General features: G+C 37.5%; 1 protein-coding gene across 1 annotated transcript in view; it reads left to right on the top strand.

The window, feature by feature from the left end:
- The window catches only part of PNPLA4 (patatin like phospholipase domain containing 4), a 385692-nt gene that overhangs the window by 126260 nt on the left and 244824 nt on the right, over positions 1-14608 (top strand). The window contains exon 2 of the mRNA XM_044072459.1: positions 3396-3580. Coding sequence (XP_043928394.1) covers positions 3401-3580 — 180 coding nt within the window. The 5' untranslated portion in view covers positions 3396-3400. The remainder of the gene's footprint in view (positions 1-3395; positions 3581-14608) is intronic.

Raw genomic sequence — 14608 nt, 5'->3', positions numbered from 1 at the left:
AAAAAGAAGAAACCAGTCTGGTGGACCCCGGCCATAAGTAAACTTTACAATAAAAGGAGGAGACTTATAAGACTTATACAAAAAAGTCCAAATCTCAAGTAGAAAAATCATCCCTGATCAGCATTAGTAAGAAATTGAGGGCCCTCATCAAGTCAACTAAAGCTAATTTTGAAAAGAAAGTTGCCAAGGATGCCAAGGATAACCATAAGGCCTTCTATGGCTACGTCAAAAACCTAAATGGCAACGCTCAGGTCTTTTCTGAGTTAGTACAAAATGGAACAAAATACACTGACCCTTCTGACATTGCCAACATCTTGGCTGACAGGTTCAGTGCAAACACCCCCCCCCACCACCACCTACAGGGCCTATTACCATTCGAGGGGATTGTGTAAGTCCAATTATTACTGATACGTTGGTTAACAAGGCTCTATCTAAAGCTAAAAACACTGCCTCCGTGGTACCAGATGGTGTCCCAGGCTGTGTCATTCCAAAAGGAATTAACCCCGCATCTTAATACCCTGTTCAGTCTAAGCCTCTCCACAGAATATGTGCCCAGAGAATGGCACATGGCAACGGTGGTCCCGCTACACAATGGTGGGGCCACAACTGACCCTGGGAACTACTGACTAATAAGCCTGACCAGTCTGATCTGTAAGGCTATGGAGCGAATCATTATGGCACTCATAAATGGAGAGATTGGGAACCTCCATTCGCTGGACCCCACACAGTTAGGCTTCGTCAAGGGCAGATCATGCCTCCTGAACCTGGTGGATTTCTTTGAGACAACAGGCTACAGATAAGGGAAAGGAGGTACACACTGCTTACCTTGACCTTGCTAAAGCATTTGACACCATTCCCCATTCGGGTATTATTGATAAGCTCATCAGCCTGGGCATAAACCCTTACGTCACAGGATGGATCGCAAACTGGCTCTCAGACAGATCCCATAAAGTAAGAGTAGCGGGATCTATGTCCGTATCCAGACCAGTAATGAGTGGTGTGCCTCAGGGCTCTGTCCTGGGGCCCCTCCTGTTTGGCATATGCTTCTCAGAAGTACAGGCAAGCAAAGAAGGGCTGTGGCTGACTAAGTTTGCGGATGACTGCAAACTGGGTGTTCTAATAGTATCTCCGGCCGACATGGAGATCCTCCAGGAGGTCCTAAATGAGACTGATGCATGGTGTCAAAGCCATGGTCTCAAGCTAAATGCAAAAAAATGTGTAGTAATCCCCTTTGGAAAAAACAGAGTACCCGCAAACTACAACATAGGAGGTAATCCCCTGAAATCTGAAGAAGAAATAAGGGATCTAGGGACCCAAGTAGATAGCCAGCTTTCCTTTGATAACCATGTTGCCAAAGTGGTTAGAAAATCCTTCTGTGTGACCCATCTGATCATGAAAGGGTTCGCATCAAGATCTAAGGATGTAATGGTGCCCCTCTACTCTTCCCTCATCAGACCCATTATTGAGTACAATGCTCCAATTGAAATGTACCTGGCTAGACATCTCCAGCAGCTGGAGAGACCACAGAGGTACCTAACCAAGAGAATTACTGGCCTCAAACAGTTGCCCTATGCAGCACGATTGAAAAAGCTAAGACTGTTCTCTGTTGCATACCGCATTCTCAGAGGCGATCTCTGTCTAACGTACAGAGCCATGTCCAACCCAGAATTGTTGAACATGCTCCATCTTAGCAAAACCAAATCTACTCGAGCTACACACTCTAGGGATATAAACCTCAACACAACAATGCATGGAACATGCTGGAGGGATAGATTCCCTTCACAGAGACTTCCCTTACTATGGAACAGGGTCCCAATCTACATAAGACAGAGCCCCTCACTATCACTCTTCAAGAGGAACCTTGATGAGTGAATGGGTAACAGAAAGTTCACACCAGGGATCACACCAACAGCACTACTAGATAGGTGCCAAGGGTACTAGCTGCTAGTACAAGGGTCTAGGGAACTACTAAAGGGGCGGTGAATACCACACAACGTGGCTGGGCTAATATATGCCTTCGGGCAGATAGCTCAGTACCAATCTATGAACCTATTGTATTTTATTTAAAGTAGGTGGATTGGATCAAAGGCCATTCACAGTTTAGTTTTATTTAAGCTATGTAGACTGGGACAAAGACCATTTTCCAGCTATGGGTATGTTCTAGAGAAAGTACAAATAAAAACAGAATGGGAAAGTTATAGTGGTTTGAAATTATGCATAAAGGATATAATGCAATTTTTACAACAAACAAACTTTTTTCGCTGTCATGCAGCCAGCTATCAGGTCTTCCTGGTGTCTGTATCCTATGTCAGGTCTACCTACCCCTCCTAGTCTTCCTTGGATTTGCTGTGCCAGGGTTGAGGCTGACAGGGATCATTAGTGCAGACAGAACCAAGAAAGATAATTCCCAAAATGTACCACCAACCACATTTATTAAATGAAACAAGAAAAATGGTTAAGCGCTTTCAGCCATCATTTTCATCTGGACTTCATCAGAACACTTTGATTTAAAATTACCAAAGTTTATATATGTTATACCACAAACGTCACATGCTTTTACTAATTGATTCTTAAAGCTGTACATATCCCTAAAAATATAAGTATTTTGAAGATTTTTTAAAAAGTATAAATACTTTAAAAAATTCTTTAAAGCATGTATGTAAATACATTTCTCAACAGATCATCTTGATCCCTTGCCTTCTTGTTCATGCTGTTTCCTCTCTCAGTTATCTCTCATCAATGTAACTTCCTATTTCTTCTGTATCTTATACAAACTTCTATCCCTAGTATGCTGTCTAACATTTTTCTCCCTTATTCTATCTCCTAATTTTCTTCTTTAGCCTGACCACTTTTCCATTAGTCATATCAGGTGTACTCTGAGATGAAACTAGTTTGGCGTGATTATTTTGTTACAATGGAGATATTGATAAACACTGAAATACTTTGCATGTATTCATGACTTGTATGTAGTTTGTGATATGCAGCAGTGCTCCTGCAGCATTTGTCTTGTTCTATTAATTGCCCCAATTTGATTTTAAATTCCAAACCTGTATGGTTAATAGTATTTTGCCTTTTTGCAATGACTATAACTGTGATGTCAGTAATTCATTTAATGTCAAAATAACGATTGAAATATGTTTATGGTGCCTGTGGTTATTTTCATGCATGCTTACAAGTCTAATTTTTTATCAGTCCAATATCTAATATATAAATCTGAGTAATGGTTTCTTCCTGCATGATTGAAAATTTTATTTTGTGTGGGATTTGACTACGTGTGTGTATTGATTTAGTGAAATCACCATAAAGAGCTTAGAAGTTACAAAAATTAAGCAATACCAAAGACAATTTTGTATTTAGAGAATATAGCATGACTTTAACAGTACTTTGTTTTACAGGTATAATGAGCCACATGAACCTGTCCTTCGCTGCTTGTGGATTCTTGGGGATATACCACTTGGGGGCAGCGTCTGCCCTCTTCAGACATGGCAAGAGCCTGCTCAAAGCTGTAAAGGCATGTGCAGGTGCTTCTGCAGGCTCACTAGTTGCAGCTGTCCTAATTACTGTTCCAGAGAAAATAGAGGTAATTATACATGAAGATGGCATGCTGGACATTGTGGATATGAGTGTGTTACATGCACAGTGTATTTAGCTTTTTGATATAACCTGCCCCACATTTGAATTTTTTACTTTTATAATTACATGGGTCTTTTTAATTTCCCCAAATCGTTTGGGTTTTTAATACTGTGACAGGAATGGACTCCATTCCTAAGTCAAAGTACGATTAAAGTTCATGAAATTAGTATCGTTTCAATCTTTGATGTCAGCCAAAAGTGCCCTTCACAGCACCCGCAATGTGCCCAGTAATGACTCCTCCTGCAATTTATTGCAGTATCTACTGTAGGAGCATTGTTTTGCCTGTCATTAGCCAGGGGTGCGCATATAAATAGCTCTTACTCATGGCTAAATCTTGGTGCAGGTACTGCATCTGGGCCTGGAGTTTTCCAATTAGAGGCTTTTCTTCACTTTGTTTAATCTCTCTGGTGTTTACTTCATCCCATTTCATATCCTGCACCTTTAAACGTCTCATTTGTTCTTTTACTTCTTCTATCCATTTGGCATCTTTGTTATGTTCCACAGGATCTTCATAGATACTTCTCCAAAATGTATCCGTTTCCTCTTTTTTTTTTTTTTTTTTTTTTTTGGCGGTCTTTCGCTTCCTTTTCGCTTCCTTTTACTTTGTTTCCCAATTCTCTATAAAACTTTTTTGAGTCATCAGTAAATTGCTTATTTTGTACTTTTCCTTTATATTTGTCTGTGCATCTTTTAGTTTATTTGTGATAGTGCATGATAGATCCTGGTTTGTTATAATACTGTGCATTGCTTTTATCACATCTATCTTTCTTAGTATTTTTGTTTATCTATTCCCTCTTCTATAGTCTTCTAACAGTGACACTTCTTGTCATAATTGCTTTATAGTTTTCTCTATTCGATACTTCCATGATGATATTCGATTTCTCCCCTTCTTTTCCCTTGTTACCCTGTGTTCTTGTGGAAGAACTATATCAATTATTAATTTAGCAGCACAGCAATATATCCTGTTTACTTCTGTTATACCACATGGCTCTCTATGGACAGTCCTAATTACTGTATTCATTTGTTTTATCAGACTTCTGACTTTTTGGGTTTTATTGACCTTTCACAATCTATTTCTCTCAATGATCTTAATATATCTATCCATGTCTATTAAATCAAGCTACTCTTCTCTTAGCTAATTTTCTTCCAAACTGAGAGCACTTACCTTGTTTTCTATTTCCTGTTGGCATTCTATAGAAAGTTCTGTAGCATCTTCCTGTGACACCGTCTCTTCAATTTCATCCTGTGCCATCCATTGCTCTGCCATATGGGAACTCATTGGCCTATCACTCCTCAGCATTGACTGCATCACAGTATTGGGACTTTGCCTCCTGCTCCTACCCGGGACAGGTACTATAGGGGGCCTGAAGCTCATAAGGCTTATTTGTTTATTCAGGGCGGACCCAGAAAGATTTTCTCAGGGGGTGGTGGTAAAAAGCTCCTGTTGGTTAAAAAATCCTGTTCCACCTGATAAGGAGGCGGGGGCTTTGGAGTGGGGTGAAAGTGTATATTTCCCATGAGGCGTTGAATTGTCAGTTGAATTGTCAGTTTCACATGCAAAATTATCTCCTTATCTCATTTCAAATCTGAAATGATGCTTTGGGATGCTTGGGTGCCGAGGTGTGGAGTTGTAAGAGTTGTTGATTTGGTTCATGTGTCTGAATGTAAGGTAAGCATTCGTGGTTTGGTTTTGATGTTGTGGCCTCCTCCCGAGGGGTGGCTGCTAGTTCTGTTCTTTCCCTCGGCATGCCTGGTTGAGGAGGGATCAGAATTGCTGAGCATGTTAAGACAAGGATTTTGGATGCTGAGCCTAATTTGAGTGTGGCTATCTTTACTGAGTTATTGGACAAAGGTTTGTCCCTCTTCTTCCATTATCATTCGCTGCAGCAATTTTGTGCTCACTTGACTCACCATTGTTTTGCACATTCTTTTCCTTTTGTCTGTTTTAAGCAGTTTAGAGGGCAAAGAATATAAGACCCCAATAAAGAGAGCCCTACCCCTGCTTGGGATCTCAATTTTGTGTTGGAAAAACTTACTCTTTTTGAGCCTGCAGCCTGCAGCCAAGTGAATTGAAACACGGTCATGGAAGACTGTTTTCTGTTAATATAACTTCTGGGCAAGAAGGTGTTCAGTTGCAGGTCTTATGGCAGAGCCTTGCCTTTTTTTTTCCATATGATAGGTATCACACGCACTAATCCTTCCTTTATGCCTGTTGTGTGGTTTTCTGGTGTGGCTTTAAGCCAAACTATTCATTTGCCTACTTTTTTATACCCTCCCCAAAATAAAGGGAAAAGATTTTATTTAGATGCACAGGCAATTACGTTATTATTTGGGTTAAGACTAAGTTTTTTAGCAGGCAGTCTCAGCAGTTGTTTGTTTCTTTTGCTTTGAGTTCGCAGGGCAAGCGTGTCAAAAAACAAACTATTTCTAGGTGGTGGATTTTTCGCATTGCATTTTGTTATTCCCATCATGTTTCCAGTTTCCTGTTCCTTTCTTTGCTGTCTAGCTTCAAGTGAATTTTTATACTGGTTTCCTGTGGAAGGCTCCAAAATATCTTGACATGGCACCTGACCAATTGCTTCCTGTTCACTGGTTTCCCCTTAATTTGGATATCCATTGCTCTATCCTGTTGTGGTGCTTTATACATTAGATTTTCTACACTGAATCCTTCACTCTGCTGGTACTCCACAACCTCAGTTTGTGTTTCTTTAACTTCTCCAGTACTAATCTCCTTTACTACTTTTTTTTTTTCTTATTTTTGTATTGTAAAGTTTTTCATGTCCGGATTCCTTTGCCTGTATTTCTCTTTAAATATCTTTGGTGCTTCTCTTTTTGTATTGGTTAGTTTTGCTTTCTCCTTTGCATAAATATTACACCATATTTAATCTTTTTCTTTCACCAATATGGCCAATGCAGATCCCCTGGACTCGAGCAGTGAAAAAATACAATATATAGACCCACGGTCTCTTCCTTCGCACACAAACTTATGTAAAAAACGCCAGCAACAAGATACAAGGCTGATAGTAATGGTTTTTTCTTTGCCATGTCCATATTTCTTCTTCAGATGTCTCCTGATCTTCCTGTTTCTCCTTACTTTGGGGACTCACTCCATCATGCTGTGATGTAACCTGTGTTAGACCTTCTACACCAAATCATATCTATTCTAATTTCTCCAAATCTTTTGGGTTTCTAATACCATGATGAGAATGTACCCCATTCCTAAGTCAAAGTATGATTAAAGCTCATGAAATTAGTATTGTTTCAATCTTTGATGTCAGCCAAGTGCCCTTTGCAGCACCCGCAATGTGCCCAGTAATGACTCCTCCTGCAATTTATTGCAATATCTACTGTATTTTCTTGGTGATGTTGTTGCAAGTATTAAAGATTAAGTGGTACTTGAGCCAAATGCAAATCTTAATTGTAACATTAAGTATAACAGTAAAAACCAAAAAGCAAAAAACATTAATCTTGTAAATCCCCTTGAGTGAATATTATAAGCATAGTGTGCAGCTGTGTAAGGCTGCTATGGTGTATGAACTGCATGCCATATAGCCCTATGCAGTATGTAGAAATTGACAAGGATGAGGCAATCATTCAGAAGGACCATTTAATGCCTAACCATATGCACCTTTAAGTAGATGGACTTAGAAAAGTTGTTGCCACCATTTTTGAATATTTAATAGTGCTAACCTCTCAAAATTGCAGGGCGTAAGTTTATCTCTACCCATCCACTCTTCAAGACTTGCCTTTGACAAAGTAGCACTTTGGCTTGTAGACGGTGGTTTGATCTGTAGAGATAACTTTTTCTGTACGCTGGCATTACATAGAGCTCAGATCCTGTCCCTCCACTGCGTTGTGCTTATACACTGGTATTTAGTTCTCCAGTGTGAATGTTTGCAGAGACCTGTGTTTTGCAAAGAAATAGGATGTCAAATAGGATTGAGTCTTTCATGACTTAAAATGCAAGACATAGTTTGCTTCAGAGGTACTGGCAGTTTACTGAGCATAAGGAAAGTCATGTTAATCTCTCAGGAAGTAAGTAAGGTGCTTTAATTGTCTTTGTTAGGAGTCTTTGGGGCCTTTCCAGTTTAGTGATATGCCTGGATTTGTACATACCAAAGGTGGCATTCCATTTGATGATGAGTATGATAAGAGAAGAGCATAGCAGTATTAATGACATCTTTGGATCTTGAGAATATTCCTTGAAAGTAAACTGGACAATACAGAAGGATTTCGTAGCCATGATGGAAACATGATGATTGAATGCGATAGCAAGAGTTGTCCACATTTCTCTTATGACCGTGTCTGTTTTAGGAGTAGTAGTTTTTATAACCTATTGAATGGGAGCAGCATTTTTTTCTAAATGCTTCTATGCTGCATTTTTTTTGTATTTATTTTTAGACTGTTTTTGATATAGCCAGTATGTGCATATTCCAGCCATTGCAGCAACTATTTATTATCAGTAGATAATAGTACCCAGATTGCAGTCATCAGCAAACTTGGCCAACCACACTTCTCGGATATTAGCTTGGATGCCTGCAAAACAAATAACAAAAAGGAGAGGACCCATAACTGATTCATGAGTTCCCTTTTAGCTGCAGTTTTACATTTACTGGGGATACTAACAACTTTCACAGTTTGCAATCAGATGGGCCATGCAGGGGATTACATTTTGTTTTGTTTTTTTTCAGTGATACCAGCTTGAGGGATAGTGTCAAAAGCCTAGATAAGGTTGAGATTTGCAGCTTGAATAGAGTGACAACTGTCCGCAGTCTCTGTAACCTTTTCAAAGAAATGAACAAAGGCAGACACAGCGACAACACAAACTGCTTAAGAACACATCCCGAGGTAATGAATCCAATAAAAGTTTTAATAAACTCCAAACAGCACAAAAGGTAATGTAAAGTGCTTTTCGTCTGGTCGATTCACCAGACTTCTTCAGACAAACTCATACAAAACAAGCACCAAGTTTAAATTAAAAACTTTTCCCTCCAAAACTACATCAGCCTATCAAACACATTGTTCAATTAACATCAATTAAAACATTAAAGTTATATAACAATACAATACCCTAAACCTTGTACTTAAAGTTGAACATTTTTTTAAAAACAAGATTTTATGAAAAACCTTACTTGTCATAAAAACTTAACCTAGAAAACCAAGACATGAAAAGTGGGTACTACTCATAACCCTTATAAATATAAATGTTAAACTAATATAAAACACTTTTATAAAAAAACTTTTTTACATATCTATGTATTATCTGCTAAGGCTTCTCAACTTAAGAATACAAGAAATGGAGATCACCTCATTTAGACCCGATTTCCTACTAGAATCCAGGCTAAACTGCCATAATACTTCTTTTTTCTCTAATAGTAAACCTAAAGCACCACCCCTGTTGCCCATCAAATTCTGGGCTATCACCCTAAATGAAAAAGAATGCCCCGGTCTACTATTACAATGTCTAGCCAATGCATTTTCATTCCTTCCTTTAGCAATGCTATAAACATGTTCATAGACCCTCTCTTTCAACTTTCTGTCGGTCTTACCAACATAAAAGCATGGGCATAACTGGCATTGGGCAAGATATATCACAGACCTAGTATTACAATTGTACCTAACGTTGACAATAGAAGACCTATCCCGAATAGTAAATGTATAGCCAACGCTATATATCTACAATAGTTACAAGCCTCGCACTTATACATGCCAGGGGTACGTGCATAAATCTGTCTAGGGAATTCCACTAAAGATTTCAGATTCCTACGGCTCTTGAAAATATCCAATGGGTTATGGCCTATTTTATCAACAGTTTCTTCTTCTATTGAAAGAACCATCCAATTCTTAGACAAAATATCCACTATTTTGTAAGCATCAGTACTATATTGCGTGACAAAACTCGAGGCAAAATCCTTTGATTGGAGAGTGCCAACCGTATTTCTACCCAAAGCAGGGACTACATTTCTATTACTGCTATCTACCACTGACAATTCACCTGGAAGACACAAAATAGGTTTATAAATCCCTCTCCTCCTTTTCTCTAAAACTTCTACCACAATTTCTCCAACAAATCTTTCAGGGTATTCTCCATTCATATACATCTGTTTTAACAGGTCACACTCATCTATAAACTGAGCTTCCTTAGTGATCATCCTTGCAGCACGAACCAACTGCCCCTTCACCACTGATCTCTTTTGGTGTAGGGGTGGCAACTAGTAAAATGCAGCATAGTGTTGGAATGTTTCCTTACCATGTATACTGGCTGAATAACAAGCTAATAGGTTGTCCTTCACTAACCATACATCTAAATAAGAAATGCTGTCTTCTTTAAAGGAACTGGTAAACCCTAAAAAAGTTGTAGTTGAGTTTCATTTGCTGATACTCCATTCCCCCCTAAATAAAATGAACGCATCATCTAGGAACCTTATATAAAAACAGATTGCATGATGTCTGTGTTGTTAAACATATAATGGGATTCCCAGTGGGCCATAACTAAATTGGCCACACTAGTCCCACATGGGGACCCCATCGCAACCCCCACCTGTTGTAAATAAATTTCACCATCAAACATGACAAGATTACTCGTAAGTATAATATCTAAAAGTTCCTTGACAATCCTCACTTCATTGTCGGGGGCTCCATGGTACGTCATCCTTTCTACAACCCATTCAACACCCAAAGTGTGTGGAATTGAAAAATCTAAATCTACCACATCAGTAGTTAAAAAAGTTAACTTCCCTCTCAAAACTCCTTTGGTTAATGGCCGTTAAAACAGACCAAGAGTCTTTACATATCTGACTTTCCTTTATAACATATTTCTTTAAAATATTGTCCACATATTTTCCGTTAGCATAATTAATAGATGACCTAGCATTGGCTAATGCTCTCATCTGTGGATCAGAAATACACTTATGTAACTTGGGTAAACCAAAAAGAGAAGGAACAGTCTTGAATATAAGCGATTAAGAAAGGACCCAACACTAGAATTTAATAATGAATTGTTAGCACTATTGGAGCGAGGGGAACATCTTAGATTTTTTGATAGGAAGGACTTAACTAAACTGTTCATTAAGAAACCTAGAACTCCTATCTTCTATGCCCTACCAAAAATACACAAGTGTCTTGAAAAACCTCCGGGTAGACCGATAGTATCGGGCATAGGCTCGCTTTTGAGTAATGTTAATACTTTTTTGGATTTTCACATAAAGAAATATCTGAATAAGGTAACAGCACACATTGTCAATACACAAGAACTGCTAGAGGCAATTTCCCAGGTGAAGTGGTGCCAAGATTATTATTGGGTGACAATTGATGTAAAATCACTTTATACGAATATCAGTACAAGATGGGGCTTGGAAGCAGTAATGGAAATGTTAGGAGATGGACCCAGGACTACGTATATAATTAATGTCTTGGAATTTTGTCTAACTCACAACTACTTTAGTTTCAACAATGAATTTTATTTGCAGTTAAAGGGGACAGCTATGGGGGCTGCTTTTGCACCCTCATATGCTATCATTTATATGGGATTTTTTGAAAGGAAATTTATTTACCCTACTTCTTTTTATAAGAATAACGTTATATAAACATTTTATTGATGATTTGTTTATGATTTGTAAGGGTGAAATTAATGAATTTCTTTATTTTTTTTTGAGACTTTAAATAGAAATGAACATGGATTAACTTTTGCGTATGACTTTAGTAGGGAGAAAATTAATTTTCTGGATGTGACGCTATATAGTGACATAGATCAAATAGGTTTTAGACCTTTTAAGAAAAATACTGCAGTAAATATGTTTCTACATGCTACTAGCATGCATCTGGGACATTTACTACGGTCGCTACCCTTAGGTGAATTTCAAAGAATATTAGATCACACTAGTGATTTAGGAGAGAGAGAAAATGAATTGAATAATGTGGAGATGAGATTAAGTGAGAGAGGTTATGATAAAGAAGAATTATTAAAGTGTAAAAAGAAAGTTCTTCGGGAGATTTATGAGGGGCCATGTAGCCACAAGAAAATACACTAAGGAAAAAGTGGTAGCTAAAAATGTATTGAAGATACTGATCAAAGAAAATTGTTTTTTGTAACTAAATTTTCTCTTCTTTCAGATGAAATAAGGAGAATAGTAATGAAATATTGGTATTTAATTAAAGAAGATGATAACATTGGCCATTTATTCCCAGAGCATATTACTTTCTCTTACAAAAGGGGAAAAAATCTAAAAGAGTTATTACATTTCAACTTTTTGAAAGGGAATGAAATTGGTAACATGACCTTTGGCACATTTCCATGTGGGTATTGTAGTTTATGTAATAGAGAAAGAAATGTGAATACTATCAATGGTGTTTCTTTTAATCCTAAATTTCATTTCAATTGTAAATCTATAGGGGTAGTGTATGCATTTTGTTCATGTTTAAACATTTGGTATATTGGGCAAACAAAAAGAATGGTGAGAATTCATGTGTTAGAGCATCTAAGAGACATTAGAAATCATAATGAAAGTAGTCCTGTGGCCCAACATTTTGTTCAAAAACATGGTAGTTCCCCTGATTGTCTTAAATTTTGTGTTTTGGGTAAACCTTTTTCCATGGGAGGGAATGATTATCTCTATAAGTTACTTGAACTAGAGACAAAGATGATTTTAAAATTTGGAACTCTAAAGCCTTTTGGACTTAATTTAGAACTGGCTATTTAGATCTGATTAAAATAGGAAATAAAAGAAAATAATAAAAAATAAAAAATAATAGTAAAATAATTTATTCTTGTTCACATTAATTTTGTTATTAATAAAAAAGCTTTTTGTAATATGATATATCATTTAAAAATTTATATATGAATTTATTAGATAATATATGTATAAAAATAGATATATTTATGAATATTATTGCTATTAATATTTTCAGTAAAATGTGTTGAATTTGATGTAATGTTGATTTAATTATTAAAATTGAATAATTGTATAATTGGACAAGCTGTTTGTGCTAATTGCTTCTGAATGTGTATGCATATGTATAAAAAGATGTGTGAAGCATACACTTTTTGTGATCCTTGAAGGCGAAAGGCCGAGGTACCAGATCGAGAGCTAATAAAGAAAAGAAAGGAATACTGGGTAAAAGTGCTTGGATTTGTGTTTTTTTGTGCTTAACTTGTGGTTCAAGAAGGTGTGTGGAACAAAAAGAGAATGAACCCTAGGTGATAATATGGTAAGGTAGTTGAGCGTAGACTTGGCTATTACACCGTGAATAAACAAGTCATTCAAATAGGAATTGATGTTTCTGTAAGCCCTATTCATTTCAATAATACTCACTTTTCTATATATAAAACACTATTCAACACCTTTTCCATTCTTACATTGTAATCAGTGATGTCCATTACGACCATCCCACCACCTTTATCTGGTTTACACACCCATAAAGGTAAATATCTCAAGTTGTTCAATGCCAGTTGTTCACATTTGCTAATATTAATATGTTCATACTGTGTATGTTGCTTAGCTAAATCCTTAATATCATGCTCACACAAAGTAAAGTGAACAAAGGGTGTGCAGGAGGGTTGAAGGTACTTAATATTCTTAAGTCTTTCCTTTCTACTACATCTTTACCATACATAAACTTCAAATTCAATTTACGTATAAACATTTTTAAATCCACAAGAGTCAACAGTAAGTTAAAACGAGTTCATGGAACAAAAGTGAGGAATTTAGCAAAAAGCTCTACTAAAACATGGTCAATTTCATAACTAGAAAAGTTAAAAATTTTAAAATATCCAGTCCCATTAACTAAAATTTTACAGTTCTCTTCATTCTTCTCAAAAACATCACCAATAAGATTCATTACCTCTTCTCGTTGGTGTAGCTCTTGTTCGCCCCTCTGGTGTTGTATGCTTGTTTCTGATTCTGACTCAAATCGTGGTGAAAAACCTGTGGTTTGTTTGACTGCTGGTTTTTGGAATGTAATTATCTGTTCGTATTATTAACAAATGATTCTGATAGCTGGTTGCCATTACCTTCCATGTTACTCAGAAGGTAGCTATGGGTCAATGACGTTGAGCCGTTATCGTTCACGTTGTTACTAGTGGTACCCAATATTGACAGATATCCAATCAAATTCTTCTGTGGTGGAGAACAGGGTTGCAGATAAGCTGCTCCGTTCTTATAGTCTACCAAGTCCCGCTCAAGTTTCTTCATTTTCACCTCTATGTTCTTAGCTATCTGCTGGTCAATGGAACCAAAAATCCTTTTATAATCATACTAGTATCTTGGAATGTCATTATGAGACTGAATCTCTCTATCCAGTTTACCAGTCTTCTCAGATAAAACATTGATCATGGACTGGTAATGCTTAGACATTAGAGAAATTAATTCAATCCCATGTCTATTAAACATAGCCACTAACTCGCTATGAAAAACTGAACCTGCTTCCAAACCATTAGGATACTGCCAGGAACACAGACCTTTTAGGCATGATACCTTCTTTGTTACATTCCACTGTGGCGACCCCCTAACCTGGAAAAGCAGAAAGACACAAACAAACAAACCTTCTTTGTTACATTCCTCAAAATAACCCACCTCTGATTGTAGTTTTCTTAACTTTAAAAGCATCCTATCGGACATCTCTAGTTTGGATGCCACAGATTCACTTCCTCCAGCCGGCTGCCCCTGATTACACTGCACAACAGATCTCCTGAAAATAGGGACTTCTTTAATCCATCCCATGACATTAGGGGCCTCTATAAGCCCTAAGTAACAGGCAGTAGAACTGCTGTTGGATTCAACACACCCGTTCCCATCCACAGCTAATGGTTGTGAGTTACCAGAAATCCTTGAACCACTCTCCTTCTGCCTAGTAAGATTCATATCAGCTACTGACGAAACAATGGTACCTGCTGCTTGTAATTTTTGTGGACTCCGTTGACTAAAGCCATCAACCCTCTCAGCCAAGTCTTCGAGCCTTTGGTTCATAACCATGATCA

This window comes from Protopterus annectens, chromosome 5.part0, assembly GCF_019279795.1.
Source record: "Protopterus annectens isolate FY-2018-M chromosome 5.part0, PAN1.0, whole genome shotgun sequence".
Lineage (NCBI taxonomy): Eukaryota > Metazoa > Chordata > Ceratodontiformes > Protopteridae > Protopterus > Protopterus annectens.
This window is presented reverse-complemented; position numbering and strand designations above follow the sequence as displayed.